The sequence below is a fragment of the Dipodomys spectabilis genome, unplaced genomic scaffold, assembly GCF_019054845.1.
Source record: "Dipodomys spectabilis isolate Male_0828 unplaced genomic scaffold, ASM1905484v1 ptg000004l, whole genome shotgun sequence".
NCBI classification, from domain to species: Eukaryota; Metazoa; Chordata; class Mammalia; order Rodentia; family Heteromyidae; genus Dipodomys; species Dipodomys spectabilis.
Genome location: NW_024870681.1, coordinates 4,065,340 through 4,084,139, shown reverse-complemented (window position 1 = coordinate 4,084,139; position 18,800 = coordinate 4,065,340). Strand labels below are relative to the sequence as shown.

General features: G+C 44.5%; 2 protein-coding genes across 2 annotated transcripts in view; one reads left to right on the top strand and one right to left on the bottom strand.

Moving 5' to 3' along the window:
• Window positions 1-7,941: 7,941 nt before the first annotated feature.
• Tefm (transcription elongation factor, mitochondrial) lies at window positions 7,942-16,847 on the top strand. The gene is made up of 4 exons (XM_042691062.1): window positions 7,942-8,024; window positions 10,053-10,516; window positions 14,677-14,826; window positions 16,018-16,847. The coding sequence occupies exons 1-4, from the start codon at window positions 7,994-7,996 to the stop codon at window positions 16,450-16,452; spliced, it is 1,080 nt and encodes a 359-aa protein (XP_042546996.1). The 5' UTR covers window positions 7,942-7,993; the 3' UTR covers window positions 16,453-16,847.
• Atad5 (ATPase family AAA domain containing 5) overlaps window positions 14,837-18,800 on the bottom strand; it is a 51,565-nt gene continuing 47,601 nt past the window's right edge. Inside the window, exon 24 of the transcript XR_006149116.1 lies at window positions 14,837-14,916. The gene's annotated coding sequence lies outside the window, so the exon portion shown is untranslated. The remainder of the gene's footprint in view (window positions 14,917-18,800) is intronic.

Genomic DNA, 18,800 nt, shown 5'->3' with positions numbered 1-18,800 from the left:
GCCTGAGCACCATCCTTTAGCTTTTTTTTTTTACCTGTATGTTCACACGTGCACATGTGTTCTTGCACACGCACACGCATAAACACCAGGTCTGGGGCTTCAACTCAGGGCCTGGGCACTGTTGCTGTGCTTTTGTGCTCAAGGGTAGTGGTCTTACACTTGAGCTGCAACTCTATTTCCAGCTTTTGGTGTTTACTTAGAGGTATGAGTCTTGTGGGCTTTCCTGCATGGACTGGCTTCAAATCTTGGTCCTCAGGTTCCACCCTCCTGAAGAGTTATGATTACAGATATGAGTGAGCCACAGGTGCCTGGCAATGTTCCTTAGCTGTTTAAGCCTGGCACTCTACCTCTTTGAGGCACCATTCATTTTTAAGATGTATATATAGGTAATTGGATATAAGAGTCTCATAGACTTTTCTGCCCAGGCTAACTTCAAATCTCAATTCTCAGATCTCAGCCTACTGAGTATTATAGGTGTGAGCCATGGGCACCCAGCTTGCCTTCCCTTCTTGACACCGTTCTCAGTGACTCACAGGGTTCCTGGCACATACATACTTGTCATCTCTTGAGCATCTGCCATACAAACATGGCTTAATGGTCATGATATTAGACTTCCATCCTGATGGACTGAGCTGATGTTCTAACAACACACACACACACACACACACACACAATCACACTATACCGCACCATGATATAATGGAATGAATCCAAGATGCCATGCATTCACAATTTGGATAGTGGCTCTATCACTTCCTAGCTGTTGGTTCTAGGACAAGTTCCTTCACTTTTCTGAGCCTAGACTCAGAGTTCTACCTAATAGGGTCATTGCAATGGCATGCAAGGCCCTCAAAACACAGTGGTCCCTTTGCTTCTCCTGCCCCTCAGCTTAGCACATGGGATTTCATCTGGAATGCTGTGTGTCATTTCTCATCAACCCAGCGTGGAGGAGGTCAAGCCACCAAGCCCAGAGGAGGGAGGGGAACATTCCTGAGAACAAGCCTCCACAGGGGTCTTGACCATGTATGTCTTGTATGTCTTGGGGGGGTGGGGGGGAATGAGGCCTAGCCCAGGAGCAGCCACTAGGGAAGCAGCCATTTAGCCAGTTGGGGTCAAGGGCAAGAGGCTGTTTACTAAACGAGCCCAGAGATGATTCATTTCCGCTGCTTTTAATGAAAAGGGGGACAGAAATAAATCTCCCAGGAGGAAGATGGGAAAGGCAGCCTAAGGTATGAAGGCAAAGAGAGGGGGAGGGGAAAAAAGAGGGGACAAGCGGAGGACTCTTCTCTGTCCATTATCCATGCAAAGTTGTGAGCATGATCCTGGTTTTTCAGACTCTAGCCATCTCCAGTCTATGCTCCTTGGCTTCTCTGAGTTGCTCTCTTCTGGTGCTTTGACTCTGTCTCCTCCCCAGAGGCTTCACAAAGCCACCCAGAAAATGCAGCATCTTGTTCCCAGAAAGGTTGAAAGATCCCTTTAGTTTTCCCTCTTCTTTACCTGATTTTTGGAGGTTTCAGTTTAACAGGAATCTAAGCCTTAAGATAGAATTTCGGGCATCCTCAGAGAGAGAAAATATAGTAAGTTCTCTGGTACTCTCTGATAGATTTCTTTCCTTCCTTCCTTTATTCTGAGCAAGAAAGAGGAATGATTGTTAACACTGAGAATTTTGCAGGTAACTCCATACATGCAAGGGTTTAAGGTTCATGATCCCCTGGAGGACAGCAGGCAGAAGGCCAGTTTTCAGAAGAGAAGGCTGAACCTCAGAAGTCACGTAGTCAAAAAAGGAGAACAGGGGACTAAATTATATCTCCTGTCTCTGAGTCCCAAGGTATTTAATCAGACCCTCTCTGTTTCTGTTTGGTCCTCTCATGCTAGATTGTTTTTGTTTATTTCCATCAGTGTGTGTGTGTGTGTGTGTGTGTGTGTGTGTGTGTGTGTGTAAAGTGAGGACTTGATGATATACATTGTGAAATAATTATCACAATCAAGTAACACATCTATTGCCACCAGCACCCAGCCTTGTTTATCTTGTAACTGAAAACTTTCATCTTTTATTTTCTTTATTTTTTTTAAATTTTTCTTAAGAAGGAAGGAAGGAAGGATAGAGGAAGGAAGTTAGGGAGGAAGGTAGGTAGAAATGAAGGAAGGAAGGGAAAGAAATGCACAGAATTTCCTGAAGTCTTTGTGGATGCTCTAGTGTTGGGCTAGGTGCTCTTCTTGGATCCTCTGCAGACTCAGGACAGTTGAACATCTGTGGGAATATCTTTTTGTTGTTGTTATTGGTCATGGGGCCTGAACTCTGGGTCTGGGCAGTGTCCCTTAGCTCTTCAGCTCAAGGCTAGCACTCTACCACTTGAGCCACAGCACCACTTCTGGCTTTTTCTGCTTATGTGGTGCTGAGGAATTGAACCCAGGGCCTCATGCATGCAAGGCAAACACTCTACCACTGAGCCACCTTCCCAGCCCCATACATCCTTTATTTTCATTATGTCAAAAAATATTTCATCACCCTTTTGTAGCCCACTCACTTTATAGCTCTCTCCTGGGTATAGGATAAAATAAAAATCTGAGCTCATTTTCTGTGTTCAGAAGCCAGAAGCTGGTCACCAGCTAGCGACATGGCTCAAATAAGTCATGAGTTCAATCCCCAGTACTGAAGCAAATGAATTGGAATGAATGAATGAAAAGCTGCACTAGGACCCAAAGGAGGATATTCTTAGGGTAGGGAGGAGGACACATAAGTAGAAGAACAAAGGGTGAACAAATGCAGCAGTGGTACTCACTAGATACCATGGAAGGGAAAAACTGGGAGAGAACAAGGGAAAGGGTGACATTGTCCAAAAAGAAATGTACTGATTACCTGACTTATGAAACAGTAGCCCCTCTGTACATCACCTTTATAATAGCAATAAAACAGATTTAATAATAATAAAAGAAGTTGCTCCCAAGGGAAGAGGCTGTCACTCTTCAGGGAGATTCTGAGCATGGTGGTCCAGCCTTGAGGGTCAGGGTGAGTTGAGGCAGCCTCTCTAGGGTGTTTGATCCAGACAACAGTGGTTGGGTGAGGGAGAAGCCAAGGCCCTAGAACAGAATGTCCTCTGTAAATAAAGCTCCCAGTGGCCCTCAGCGCACAAACATCCACCTCAACCACTGCTCAGCCAAGTGGAGTTGAACCACAGCAAGGCTGGAAGAAAGCCTTCAAGCACATTCCCAGGGACAGGCTCCAGATCCCTAGGGAAGAGAGCATGACCCTTTTGTCAATTTAAATAATTATGTTTATTAGTTTTAGATTAAAAAAAAAACAATAGTTCTAGAGAATTTGGAAAACACAGCACTGAACAAAGGAAATACAGCAACCCATGAGGGCCTTCATTTCTCCAGGGACCACAGCAGGCCAGGTGCAAATGATTCCATTTGTTCTTTGTCACAACACCAACAAACTTTATGCCCATTTTACAGATGAGACAACTGTGGATCAGAGAGGTGTAGACACATTCATCTGTGGTCACATAGCTGACATGCTAAGTGATGCCTGCTCCTGAAGCTAGTTGATCCCAGTTTGCCTCGGGCCCTTCTCACCAACCATTAGGTTGAACCATATGAATAAACCTGACATGATAGTAATGTCATGCAATTCCAACCTATGTTTTGAATAGCCCTGATACAACCATCATTAATATTTCTGTAGGGCTGGGGATATGCATTAGTGTTAAGTGCCTGCCTAACAAATGCAAGGCCTTAAGTTCAACCCCCTAGTACTGCTATTACTGCTGTGCATGTGTGTGTGTGTGTGTGTGTGTGTGTGTGTGTAAGAAACAGGAGGCAGGGCCAGGCGCCGGTGGCTCACGTCTGTAATCCTATCTACTCAGGAGGCTGAGGTCTGAGGATCGCGGTTCAAAGCCAGCCAGGGCAGGAAAGTCCATGAGACTCTTATCTCCAATAAACCACTAGAAAACCAGAAGTGGTGCTGTGGCTTAAACGGTAGAGTGCTCACCTTGAGCTGAAGAGTGCAGGGACGTGCCCAGGCCTAGAGTTCAAGCCTCATGACCAACAAAAAGAAAAAAGGAAAGAAATAGGAAGCAGGAATGAAAGACAGTTGGCAATTAGGCAAGCAGCCATGCAGAAGAATCACATTGAATTTACCTACATACTTCTATGTTGAATGTTACTTTATCTTCTACAACAGGGAGCAGATGAAAACCGAAGAGACACTGTAGGACAACACTGTCAAAAAATTTGCTCACCTATTCTTAAATCTTTAGGAAGCACTTACTATCTGCCATGCATTTCTCTGTGTGCTGGGGTATAGCTGCCTTTGTGGAGCTTAACTACCATACGGGGAGATAGAAAATGAAAATATACAAATACACAGTACAGTGTAAGAGTGGCATGCTACCTGGGCATCTGTGGTTTGGGCCTATAATCTTAGCTACTTAGGAGGTTTAGATCTGTTTATGTAATGCTGAAAAATTGAACTCAGGTTTTCATGCATGCTAGGCAAGCACTCTACCACTAAGCCACATTCCCAGCCCGGGAGGCTGAGATCTGAGGATTCCAGTTCAAAGCCAGCCTGGGTAGGAAAGTCCCTGAGACTCTTTTTTTTGTTGTTGTTGTTTTGTTTTTGGGTCCGGTCATAGGGCCTGAACTCTGGGCCTGGGCACTGTCCCTCAGCTCTTCAGCTCAAGGCTAGCACTCTACCACTTGAGCCACAGCGCCACTTCCGGCTTTTTTCTTTTTGCTTATATGGTGCTGAGGAATTGAACCCAGGGTCTCAGGCATGCAAGGCAAGCGCTCTACCACTGAGCCACCTTCCCAGCCCCCTGAGACTCTTATCTCCAATTAACCACCAGAAAAACCAGAAGTGGCACTGTGGCTCAAAGTAGTAGAACATTACCTTAAGCAAAAAGAGCTCAGGGATAGTGCCTAGGCTCCAAGTTCAAGATCCATGACAAAAAAAAAAGGTTCAGGGACAGCACTTAGGCCCTTAGTTCAAGACCCAGGACCACACCTCTACCACCACCAAAAAAAATAAAAATAAAATTATAATATATTCTAGATACAAGTTCCTTGTTATAGCATTGTAAACATCATCTTTCACTGTAAGCTGCCTTTTCACTCACTTAATGGTGCCTATTAATGAATACTCAATTTATTTATCATTAAGTTCTATGCTATTTCTGGCTTGTGTAAGAAATGTTTACCTACCTCAAGGTCATGAAGTTATGGAACATTTGTGATGCTCTAAATGCACAAAATTAATCCAAGTTAATTAATCTGAGCTAGGGACATCTGTATCTAGGCAAGAAAAACAGAAGTAAAAAGGAGCCAATTTCTGGAGGAAAATGACGACTTTCATTTTGAATAAAAGTCGTGATTCTGAATTTTCACTGAAATCAGTGATTCTGGCTTATGGTGAATCATAAACACTGATTGTTTCTTTCTCTACCTACTGTCTCCAAGTTCTGGTCAAAGAATATTTCTGAATGAATGCTTTGAGGGATGAAGGTCTCAAGGCCATTGATAATACTGAAAAAGTGGTGATGTTTTCATGGAGAAACTAGTATTTATTGATCCTTCATTATATGTGAGTTCTCTACATTCAGTTTCTCAGTAATCCTCGAAATGGTCAAGTGAGAAAGGAACTGATATCTTCATTTGACAAGTAAGGGATGTAAGGCTCAGAGAAGCAGACAGTACCTAAGCTACCTATGCTGGCTCAGTTCCTAAGTGCCAAGTTATGTCCTCACAGTGAACCCAGTCATCTATTAAAGCATCACCAGGACCTCATTTCCAATGTGAGGTCATATTCTGAAGTATTTAGAGTTAGGAATTCAACATTTCCTTTTTCTCTGCTCTCCCCCCCACCTCCTACATTGTGGTTGGAACTAGGGCTTCATGCTTTCCTTTCAGTTGTTTTGCCGCTGAGCCATACCTCCAGCCCTTTTTGTGCTAGCTATCTTCGAGATAGTTTATCAGTTCTTTTCCTGGCCAGCACCTAGGCTGTTATTGATCTATTTTATGGCTTCCCATTGTGGCTAAGATGACAGGCTCGCAATCACCGAGGAGGGATCTTGTGTATTTTTCTGGCCAAGTTGGCCTTTAAACCACAGTCCTCCCAGTTTCAGCCTCCTAAGTAAATCCATCGCCATTTATACAACTCAACCATAATACCTCAGTAAATTGAATAAGCTCTGGGATGGAAGAGAATTTCTGATTCAAAAGATTTTACACAAGAAGTTGACTTTATTTTTATTAAAAAAAATTTTTTTTTGTCAGTTGTGGGGCTTGAACTCTGGGCCTGGGCGTTTTCCCTCAGCTCTTCAGCTCAAGGTGAGTGCTCTACCACTTGAGCCACAGAGCCACTTCAGGTTTTCTGGTGGTTTATTTATCACAGGCTTTCCTGCCATGGGTGGCTTTGAACCACAATCCTCAGATCTTAGCTTCCTGAGTAGCTAGGATTACAGGCGTGAGCCACTGGTGCCCGGCAAAAGTTTACTTTATTTACTGTTTGTTTTTTTGGGTCTGGTCATGAGGCCTGAACTCTGGGTCTGGGCGCTGTCCCTCAGCTCTTCAGCTCAAGGTTAGCACTCTACCACTTGAGCCACAGCGCCACTTCCGGCTTTCTTCTTTTTGCTTATGTGGTGTTGAAGAATCGAACCCAGGGCCTCAGGCATGCAAGGCAAGTGCTCTACCACTGAGCCACCTGCCCAACCCCTGTTTTTTTTTTTTTTTTTTTTTTAATCGTGCAGAAACGGCAGAGATCCGAGAATTCCTATAAAATATTACTATTGTATCTTATTCTTTTTGAGACCCAGTTCTGCTAGTTAGCCCAGGCTAGCCTCAAACTTGCAATCTGGCTTCAGCTTCCTAAGTGTTGTATATCACCATGCCTAGCTCTCCTACCAGGGATTCATATTAATAGTTTATGATTTCCCACACAGCCTTCATGGAGACAATCCATGGCTGGTTTACAAACTCTTCACCTTCCTTTCCTTCTGATTTGTTTTTCACAAAAACCGGCTGAAGTCTTCATGTCTTCCACAAAGAATCCTTTTCTTTACAGTTTCCAGGTCGATTCATCACAGTTCCCCTCTCCTTTAGAAAGATAGAAAGCCTTCCCAGATGTTTTCCTTGTGCCCAGGCTCTTCATCTCCAATCCAGCCTCAGGTTGGTTGACTACTAATGGACTTATAAAAAAATTTTTTTTTCGAGAAACACACCTTCAGTTTTAATTTTGCAGCTCAAAATTAAGAAATATGCTGAAACTATTTAACTACTCCAGTCTGCATTCAAGGACCAAACAGATTTGGCACCAGATCTCCCTCTATCCTTCCAAAAGGAATATATGGTGCCCCGTACAAAAGCCTACTCCGCCCTTCTGTTATACGTGTGTGTGTGTGTGTGTGTGTGTGTGTGCGCGCGCGCGCTGGTCCTAGGGATTGAACTCAGGGCCTGGCACTTTCCCTCAAGTCTAGCGCCCTGCCACTTGAGCCATAGCTCCACTTCCTGCTTTTTCATTAGTTAATTCGAGTTAGAAGTCTCATCGGCTTTCCCACGGGGGTTGGCTTTGAACCTCTATCCTCAGATGTCAGCCTCGGGAGTAGCTAGGATTGCCGGCCTGAACCACAGATACCTGTTTATACCTGTTCGGTCTGTTGTTCTGTTTTTTCCTCGCTGGGCTGCTCAAACACAGCTCACGCCTCGCAGTTACCTCACTGTACCCGGCGACCTGATTAAATTCGTGTACTCGTTTCAATCTATTCGCCTAGAACAAGTAGGCTGGGTCCCTTCCAGGAAGTCCCGCCCAGCTCCGGCGTTAGCATCCAACCGGAAGCCGCTGACTTCTCACTGCCCAATGGGACCCACCCCGGAACTCCGCCTCAACCGGAACCTTTTAAGAAGAGCTCCGGCCCGGGCGCTTTTGGGTGAAGTACTCAGGAACAGGAAGTGGCGGGAGGTTGAACGGTGGGACTGGAGTAATGCAACTTGGAAGATGAGCCTGCCGTGTCTCCTCCACGCGGGAGGTAGGGTGTCTGGAACACAGCGTTAATTTCCCATCTAACATTAGACTCTGATTCCAGTGTCTTCGAAAATAATGGTGCCGGGGCTTATACTCAGGGCTTGGGCTCTGGCCCTGAGCTCGCTTGCAGAAGGTTAGCGCTCTACCACTTGAGCCACAGCTCCACTTGAGGCTTCTTCGTTGAAACTAAGAGTTTCACGGACTTTCCTGCCCAGGGTGGCATTGAACCGCAGATTTCAGCCTCCTGAGTAGCTTGGATTACAGACGTGAGCCACAAGTGTCTAGCTTTAACAAAAGTATGTATTTTATTGACCCATGTCCAGGTCGAATGTTGAGCGATCTGGCTGAGCCCATGGGGCGGCTGTGGCCCTCGAGTCCCCCGCCCAGAGATCAGGGTGCTCTTCCAGCCGCGTCCTTGTTCTGTGGCGGCGATGGTGGGGTGACTTTCATTGGTTTTACAGAGTTCGTCATTGTGAAGTGTTTGTCCTGCTTGTCAAAATGTGGTGGTCGCGGTAGATATCCTGAAAAGTGCACAGAAGAAAAAAAACTCTTAAAAATCTATCACTTGGCTAAAAGACTCTTGGAAACTTGATTTTTGTATGTGCTGGTAATGGGTCTTGAACTCAGGAACTCATGCTCTGGCTGTCATCCTTCCACTGGAGCCACTCAGATTTATCTGCTCTGCCCCATTTCTGAGATGCTCATTTCTCAGCCTCTATTGCTAGAAATGCAGGTTTTCTTTAGTTCTACCAGATAAGAAACTAGTAGAACTACACGTGAATGTAAATCTTTTTTTTTTTTTTGGTCGGTCGTGGGGCTTGAACTCTGGGCCTGGGCGCTGTCCCTCAGCTCTTCAGCTCAAGGCGAGCACTCTACCACTTGAGCTACAGCGCCACTTCCAGTTTTGTGGTGGTTTATTGGAGATAGGAGTCTCACGGGTCTCTCCTGCCCGGGCTGGCTTTGAACCAAGATCCTCAGATCTCAGCCTCCTGAGTAGCTAGGATTACAGGCGTGAGCCACCAGCGCCCGGCGTGAATGTAAATCTTAAGCTGTGTCAGTTACAAAAAGATTAACATTACAAACGTAAAAAACAAGACGAGTGCAGGTGGCTCACACCTGTAATCCTAGCTACTCAGGAGGCTGAAATCTGAGAATCACGGTTCAAAGCCAGTCCGTGACAATCTTATCTCCAATTAGCCACCAGAAAAGTGGACATGGAGCTGTGGCTCAAGTGGTAGAGCACTCGCGTTGAGCTGAAGAACTGAGGGATAGCACCCAAACCCAGAGTTCAAGACCCACAACAGAAAAATAAAATAAAAAATTTATATAGATCTATCTATCTATCTATCTATCTATCTATCTATCTATCTATAAATAATATCCAGCAGCCTTGAGCCAGTGGCTTATACCTGTAATCCTAGTTATTAGGGAGGTTAAGTCAGAGGATTTTGGTTCTCAGCCAACCCCAGGAAGCAAAGTCCATGAGACTCTCATCTCCAATTAATTACACCAAATCCAGAAGTGGAGCTGTGGCTTCAGTGGTAGAGTGAAAAAGCTTAAGGCCAGCACCCATATTGTGAGTTCAAGCCCCAGGACCAGCTCAAAACAACAAAAACAGCTGTAGGCTGGGAATGTGACTTAGTAGTAGAATGCTTGCCTAGCATGCATGAAGCCCTGGGTTCGATTCCTCAGTACCACATAAGCAGAAAAAGCCATAAGTGGTGCTGTCGCTCAAATGGTAAAGTGCTAGCTTTGAACACAAAGATGCTCAGGGGCAGTGCCCAGACCCTGAGTTCAAGCCACAGGACTGAAAAAAAATAAATAAAAGCTGGAGAGATAATTATCTATCGGTCTGTCTGTCATTCTGAAACTATATTTAAGAGAAGATTTCTTATGATCTAATACAGTTCTACTGAACTATAAATTAACTTCCCTGCAAGTCTATATGCCTTTGCAAAGGATTAGTTAAGTTTGCAACTAACACTTAAAAAAAGGCTATTCTAACTTAAATTTTGCTAAATTTTCCCTCTAGGGAGGTGGAGATGCTTTCCAGTCCTACTTCAGTCATCCTTATCTCAGGCCCTACATAGTTTCTGCTATCGGAAAAAATCCACTCTACCTGAGCAAGTTATTCCCAGTGTTGCTGCTTGTGATGAAAATGCAAAGCAGTTGGGAAATACACTTGACATGCTCTTCTCTGCAGAACAGCAAGCTTCTATCTTGCATGTACTGAATACAGCATCTACTAAGGAACTTGAAGTTTTCAGATTGCTTCGTGGAAGAAAGTCCATCAATATTATTGCACACAGAGAAAAGTTTGGGCCATTTCAGAATTTGGAGAGTTTGATAAATGTGCCCTTGTTCCAGTATAAAACTGCTTTTCAAGTTTGTAACTCCATTCTTTGTCCAGAGACCAGAAAGGAAAAAAGAAATTTACAGGAAAAACGGCAACTTGGAAAACTCATCAAACCAGATGTAGAAAGAGAGAGACTTAAGGTATACACCATTCCTCTTCATGACTGTTATACTGCCTGATTTTTAAAAACTTACTCTGTAAAGCACTATTTGGGACATTTGGTTGTGGATTACTAAGACAGGGCTCTGCAGGTTTGTTGGTGGAGCTAGGCATATAAGTTGAACTTTGGTGGAACTTAGGTCTGTGTAGCATTGCTTGATAAAAATGGTCTCTTGCTTGGTGCCAGTTGCTCACTCCTATTATATCCTAGATATTCAGAAGGCTAAGATCTGAGGATATGGGCTGGGAAGGTGGCTCAGTGGTAGAGTGCTTGCCTTGCATACATGAGGCCCTGGGTTCGATTCCTCAGCACCACATGAGCAGAAAAAAAAAAAGCCAGAAGTGGCGCTGTGACTCATGTGGTAGAGTGCTAGCCTTGAGCTGAAGAGCTGAGGGACAGCGCCCAGGCCCAGAGTTCAGGCCCCCACGACCGGACCCCCCCCCCCCAAAAAAAAAAAAAAAAGATCTGAGGATAACAGTTCAAAGCCAGCCTGGCCTGGAAAGTCCATAAGACTCTTACCTCCAATTAATCACCAGAAAACCAGAAGTAGACATGTGGCTCAAATTGTAGAGTGCTACCCATAAGGAAAAAAACCTAAGGGACAGTGCCCAGACTCTGAGTTCAAGCCTCCAGTACTGGCAAAAGAAAAAAAAAAATTGCCCTGAGTTTAAGCCCCAATAATGGAACAGGAAAAAATGCCTTATGTCCTATAACAATACTATCATCATTTTTTAAAATAACAGTGGTTTTGCCAGGTGCTGGTAGCTTACACATGTAATCCTAGCTACTCAGGAGGCTGAGATCTGAGGATCACAGTTCAAAACCAGCCTGGGCAGGAAGGTCCATGAGACTCTTATCTCCACTTAACCACCAGAAAGCCAGAAGTGGAGCTGTGGCTCAAGTGGTAGAATGCTAGACTTGAAAAGCTCAACGACAGCACCCAGGCTCTAAGTTCAAGCCCCGTGACCAACAAAAAAAAAAACAGTGGTTTTCAGTTGTGCTGGAGAATATATATGCATATAAATTTCTATATTATCTATCTATCTATCTACCTACCTACCTATCTGTCAATCACATATACACAGAATGCTGTGAATACATGCAAAGGTCATAAAGTCCATCCACAGACAGTATAGAAATTCTGCTGAGTAGATGAGAAACATGTTTAATCTACATTTTTCATGGAAGAGTTTTATTTATGAGATGGAATCTCATGAACTTCTATTCAAGGCCTGGACTGGCCTGGATTCATAGTCCCCTGATCTCTACTAGCCAACTTAGCATAGATTACATGCCTGAGCATCCATGCCCAGCTGGGCCTTGAACTTTTCCTGGGAATTACAGGCTCACATTGCTGTGCTCAGTTTGTTGACGTAAGGTCTCACTTTTTGCCCAGGCTGGCCTCAAACTCTAATCATCCAGAGTTGCTAGGATAGCCAGCACGTCCAGCTTAGGGAGGCTAAGTTCAAAGTCAGTTTATATGGAGAAAAATATGTGCCATAAAATAATTTTTAAAAAAAATCTAATAGTGGCTCTCACTTTTATTCAAGGTAGTTGGAAGGTGGCCATTTGTAGTTTGAAGGCAGTCTGGGCAAAAAGTTAGATCCCATCTAATTTTGAGATCCCATCTCAACAGATAAGCTGACTGTAGTAGCAGACAATTGAAATTCTAATTATTTTGGAGGATTGCCAAAGTCAGTCTCTGGCAAAGAAGCAAGACCCTAAAATAACCTAATGGAAAAACAGTTGGACAGAGGTGTGGCTCATGTGGTGCTTTCTTGACTAGCAAGCATGAGGCCCTCAGTACTGTTGAGTCCAAACCCCAGTAATGCCAGGAAAAAAAAATATCTATAGGCCAGGAAAGTCATTTGAGCAGGTGGCTTAGGAGTGCTCATGCATACTAAAGCTTGAGGTTCAATATGCTAAATACAAGAGCCAAGAGTGTGTGTGTGTGTGTGTGTGTGTGTTTTGTCAATTGTGGGGCTTGAACTAGAGCCAAGAGAGAGGTGTGTGTGTGTGTGTGTGTGTGTGTGTGTGTGTGTGTATGTGTATGTATGTATGTGTTTTTGTTTTTTGGTTTTTTTTTTTTGTCGGTCGTGGGGCTTGAACTCTAAGCTTGGGCACTATCCCTGTGCTCTTCAGCTCAAGGCAAGTGCTCTACCGCTTGAGCTACAGCACCACTACCACTTCCAGTTTCCTAGTGGTTAATTGGAGATAAGAGTCTCTCGGACTTTTCTGCCAGCCTGGCTTCCTGGCTTTGAACTGTGATCCTCAAATCCCAGCCTTCTCAGTAGCTAGGATTACAGGTGTGAGCCACTGGTGCCCAGCAGCCTTGAACTCTTAAGTGCTGGGATCACAGGGATCACAGGCTTGTGCCACCATGCCTATTCTGCCCTTAAGATACTTACCTAGGACTTGGGGCCTGGCTCAAGTAGTGGAGCACCTGCCTAGGAGGCACAGGTCATGAGCACACACACACACAGACACACAGACACACAGACACACAGACACACACACACAGACACACACACAGACACACACACACAGACACACACACAGACACACACAGACACACACAGACACAGACACACACACACACACACACACACACACACACACACACACACACACACACACACACACACACACACACACACACACACACACACACACACACACACACACACACACACACACACACACACACACACACACACACACACACACACACACACACACACACACACACACACCCTCTTCTCCAGTGATTTATTTAGCATTGAAAGGGAGATGGAGATAGAATTAAAATTGTTCCTACTTCATTGCCCCTGTGTTCACAAAACATACTAGAAGTATATTTATCAGTATAAGTTAATGAGGGCTGGGATGTAGCTCAGTGGCAAAGTCCTTGCTTAACAAGTGCAAAGTCCTGGATTTGATCCTCAGTATACTCCCTCCCCCCCCAAAAAAAAATAATTAAAAAGAGTTAAATAAAACCAAACACTAAATAACTTAATGAGCCACAGGGGAAGGGAAAGAGGTGTATTTTATCTCCCGAGATGAATCCTTATATCCAGTCATCTGCTGTGTTACCTATTAGAAGGCCTGTTTATTTAATTTTGTAGTACTGATGTTTGAACTCAGAACTTCCCATTTGCTAGAATACGTGTGGAGCCTGGCCTGAGGGTGCATGCCTCTCACCCCATGCAGGCTTTGGTGGCTCTTTGCAGTTCTCAGGGTAAAGCCAGGTAGTTAATCTTACAAAAATGTGCCTACCCTTCTGTCCTTTTCCCACTCTTTACTCAGATAATTTCATTGGAAAGTACCTGCCCATTTACCATTTCACTCATCCTGCCAGTCCTCCAGTGAACCTCCCCACAACTTCTGCTCTGCACAGTAACTGTTATATGGCAACATTTCTTCTTTCCTTTTTTCTCAATATTAGGATGGGACTCAGGGCTGTGCACCCTACCACTTAAACTACTTCTCCAACCACCCCTTTCTTTGAGTACTGGGGAGTAATCCCATGATCCGGTGCATGCTCACCAAGCATTCTGCCACTCAGCCACACCCTCCACCCTTTTTGTATTTTGGTGTCTCATTAAGTTTTTTTTTTGTCGGTCGTAGGGCTTGAACTCTGGGCCTGGGCGCTGTCCCTCAGCTCTTCAGCTCAAGGCGAGCGCTCTACCACTTGAGCTACAGCACCACTTCCGGTTTTCTGGTGGTTTATTGGAGATAGGAGTCTCACGGTCTCTCCTGCCCGGGCTGGCTTTGAACCGCGATCCTCAGATCTCAGCCTCCTGAGTAGCTAGGATTACAGGCGTGAGCCACCAGTGCCCGGCTCTCATTAAGTTTTTTGTCCAGGCTGGGCTAGAATTTCTGATCCCCTGCCTCCATTTCCATCTCATTTACCTGTAATTGGGATTGCAGGTAGACCACATGACCTGGAGGCATTGCTTACAATGTACAGTTATGTTCCTTGTTGTTTACTATCTAGTAGAGACCCTGGCAACAGCAGTTCTCCATTCATAAAGTGTAAATGAACTTGCATGAACTAGGTAAGCATTCTGAGTTTGTAGATTAGGCTTTGTACCTGTTAAAATGTTCGTACTTATAATAAAGCCAGACCTTTTCTTTCAGGCAGTTAATAGTATCGTATCTATTGTTTTTGGTACCCGAAGAATTGCGTGGGCTCACCTTGATCGTAAATTGGCAGTGCTGGACTGGCAGCAAAGTGACTGTTGGAAGTTGACAAATAAAACATACCCATCATCATTCTATTTAGAACAGGTAAGACAGCTGCATTTCCAAATTCTTGCCTGTTATTTATGTACCTCCTTGGATGTTCTCTGTAGTTCTTTGTGGTTTAATCTTCTAATTCTAAAAGGAATGGAAATAGGAAGGCTGTGGCTGATTGGGCACTTACTCCTTACCCACTGTATTGTTTTTGTCAACTTTTGATTTTTTTTTTTGTTAGTTGAAAAAAATGCCTTTATATCAAAAGCAAGATGTTGAGAAAACCCATGTTATACCATGCACCAGTGGTTCACACCTGTAATCCTAGCTACTTAGGAGGATAAGATTTGAGGATTGAAGTTTGGAGTCAGCCTAGGCAGACTCCAGTTAACCACCAAAAACCCAATAGAGCTCTAGCTCAAGTGGTAGAGTGCCAGCCTGGAATGAAAAAGCTTAGTGGGAACATGAGGCCCTGAGTTCAGGGCCCAGCTGTTGTCCTAATCTTTTTTTTTTTGTCAGCTGTGGGGCCTGAACTCTGGGACTAGGTGCTGTCCCTCAGCTCTTCAGCTCAAGGCGAGCACTCTACCACTTGAGCCATAGCACCACTTGAGCCACAGCACACTTCTGGCTTTTTCTGCTTATATGGTGCTGAGGAATCGAACCCAGGGCCTCATGCATGCAAGGCAAGCACTCTAACCACTGAGCCACCTTCCCAGCCCGTTTTCCTAATCTTTTGAGCTTAAGGCTAATAATACTCTACCACTTGAGCCACAGCTCCACTTCAGCTTTTTTGTAGTTAATTGAAGTCTTATAGATGTTCTTGCCTGGGCTAGTTTTGAACCTCAATCCTTAGATCTCAGCCTCCTGAGTAGCTAGGATTACAAGCATGAGCCACCAGTGGCCAACTGTAGTTGATCTAATTTTACCAAAGATAAATTTTAAATTGTCTGATCTTAAGATCTGATCTTAAGCCAAAATAGATATTTAGAAATTAGATGCCTGTTTTACAGATGAAGAAACCATTAGTTAGGAGGACTGAACAGTTCAGCTTGCTTTTGAGAGAAGCAGGACCAGAACTGGTCTTTCCCTAAAGAGCTTTCAATTATTTCAAAATTGTCAGTAGTAAAATACGTAGCTACCTCATTATAGTATTTTTAAATAGAAATGGGACAGAAAGGGGGACCGAAGCATAAAACTTAATGCATTACTTCTGCTTACTTTTCTTTTTTCTTTCTTTTTATAAAGATATCTTCAGTCATTTCAAAGATGCCTCAAGCAGATTTCTACGTTCTAGAAAAAATAGGCCTTTCCATGCAGAACTCCTCTCTGTTTCCTGCACTGTTACATTTTCATATCACGGAAGCTATGCTGTACGCCCTATTAAACAGAACTTTTGCCCAGGATGGACAGCACTGTGTGCTGAGCATGCACCGCATTGAGGTGGGCAAGTACTTCCAACTGATGATTGGCTCCACGCGGACCAGTGGGAAGGAGCTGGTGAAGCAGTTCCTGTCCAACTCTGTGCTGAGCGAGGTGCCACGCGTGTTCTTCCCACCGGACAAAATAGTGGGCTACAGACACATGTTATCTTCAGGCACACACAGGCAGGAGGAATTGTACGATTCCTTACTACAAGCTGTGGCCTTCTTTGAGCTAGCAGTTTTTGACACTGAGCCTTAGACCTCTGAGGTTGATGCAGATGCTGTTATTAGCTTAATTTATCCTAAAGTCATGAAACCAGCTGTACTAAGGAACTATATTAGTAGAGAAGAAAACATTTTGTATGTGTGTGTGGTTGGTGGGCTTGAACTCAGGACCCTTGCTAGGCAAGTGCTCTAAAACTGAACCATGCCTCCAGCTCTTTTTAAGTGCTTTTGTGTTAGTGTATGTGCTGGAACTGGGGGTTGAACTCAGAGTCTAGGTGCTGTCCCTGAGCTCTTTGCTCAAGGCTAGCGTCCTATCACTGAGCCACAATGCCACTTCTGGGTTTTTGGTGGATAGTTATAGAGATAAAAAATTCACCCGGACTTTCCTGTCCAGAATGGCTTTGAACTGCAATCCTCAGATCTCAGCTTCGTGAGTAGCTGGGATTACTGGTATGATCTGCTGGTGCTTGGCTCCCTTAGCTTTTTTGCACTCTACCACTTGAGCCACCACTTCCAATTTTTTGGCGGTTAACTGGAGATAGGAGTCTCATGGGCTTTTCTGCCAGAGCTGGCTTCAAACTGGGATCTCAGCCTGAGCAGTAACTGGGATTACAGGCGTGAGCCACCGGTGCCTAGTTTTAGTGTATTTTTGATGTTTATAAAGTCAGATTCTTGGCTGTGAAATAGTATGTAAGCCAACCAAAGTAATAAATATTTTTATGAGAGTCTATGCCTTCTGGATTTAATTAAGAATTAGGGAACAAAATGCCCCCAAATGGCCAAAACTATAAAGTTATCTCCCTTGTGAAGCAAATGCCAACTGTTCATTGTGTTCCACACCTGTAATCCCAGCATTGAGGAGCCCAGGCAAATTGTGAGCTTGAGGCCAGTCTGGGATACATGGGAAGAACCTGTCTCAAAAAATTAAAAGCAGGGGCTAGGAAGGTGCCTCAGTGGTAGAGCGCTTGCCTTGCATGCCTGAGGCCCTCGGTTCGATTCCTCAGCATCACATAAGCAAAAAGAAAAAAGCCAGAAGTGGCGCTGTGGCTCAAGTGGTAGAGCGCTAGCCTTGAGCTGAAGAGCTGAGGGACAGCGCCCAGGCCCAGAGTTCAGGCCCCACAACCGGACCCAAAAAAAAAAAAAAGCAGGGCTGGGAATGTGGCTTAGTAATAGAGTACTTGCCTAGCATGTCTGAAGCCCTTTGTTCCATTCCTCAGTACCACATACACTGAAAAGGCCTTGAGCTTAATAAGCTCAGGGAATACCCAGGCCCTGAGTTCAAGCCCCAGGACTGGCACAAGGCACATACACATAAATCAACAACAACAATCTCCAACAAACCTCCTGTACTAAGGATTTGTATTACCACATTGGTAAAATAGTGAATTTTCTGGGTGCTGTGTATGAGAATAAAGTCAAGACAACTGGTAATATAACTTTGTAGACTCTTATTTTCTAGTGAGAATGTGGTTTGACATACTGTCCGCAAGAAGCACTTTTTTTTTTGTCGGTCATGGGGCCTGAACTCTGGGCCTGGGCGCAGTCCCTCAGCTCTTCAGTTCAAGGCTAGTAAAGAGGCACATTTTTTCAACAGAGATCTGGTAACCCCAAACATATCTTTTGTTCAGCTCTTTCTCTTTTGCACTTTCTTCTCTTTTTTTCTTTGCTCTCTCTCTTCCCTCTACCGCAATTCATTTATGCCATTATTAGGGCTTGTACTTAGAACCTTAACACTCTCACTTGGCTTTTTCTCCCCCAGCTCATTTTCTTAATTTTAAATCCTCTGACATACAATCATTTGATGAAATTAATTTTTTAGCCAGGAACTGTTGGCTCAGGCCTATGAGTCTAGTTACTAAGGAGGCTGAGACCTGGAGGATTAAGGCTGGCCAAGGCAGAAGAGGCTGTGAGACTCTATCTTCAATTAACCAGCAAAATACTAGACTGAAGGCATGACTCAAGTGATAGAGTATCCCTTAGCAAGAATGCTGAGCAAGAAAAGTGAGAGGGCTGGGAAGGTGGCTCAGTGGTAGAGTGCTTGCCTTGCATGCATAAGACCCTGGGTTCTATTCCTCAACACCACATAGGCAGAAAAAGCAGAAGCGGGGCTGTAACTCAAGTGGTAGAGCGCTAGCCTTGAGCTGGAAACGCTGAGGGACAGTATCTAGGCGCAGAGTTCAGGCCCCATGACCAGCAAAAAAAAAAAAAAGAGGGGCTGGGAAGATGGCTCAGTGGTAGAGTGCTTGCCTTGCATGCATGAGGCCCTGGGTTCGATTCCTTAGCACCACATAAGCAAAAAGAAAAAAGCCGGAAGCGGCGCTGTGGCTCAAGTGGTAGAGCGCTAGTCTTGAGCTGAAGAGCTGAGGGAGAGCGCCCAGGCCC

Excerpts from the sequence above, each read along its gene's own strand:
- Tefm (XM_042691062.1), top strand. The coding sequence starts at position 7,994 with ATGAGCCTGCCGTGTCTCCTCCACGCGGGAG. Across the intron at positions 8,025-10,052 it reads GTGTCTCCTCCACGCGGGAG|GGAGGTGGAGATGCTTTCCA; the intron begins GTAGGGTGTCTG and ends TTTTCCCTCTAG. Across the intron at positions 10,517-14,676 it reads TAGAAAGAGAGAGACTTAAG|GCAGTTAATAGTATCGTATC; the intron begins GTATACACCATT and ends CTTTTCTTTCAG.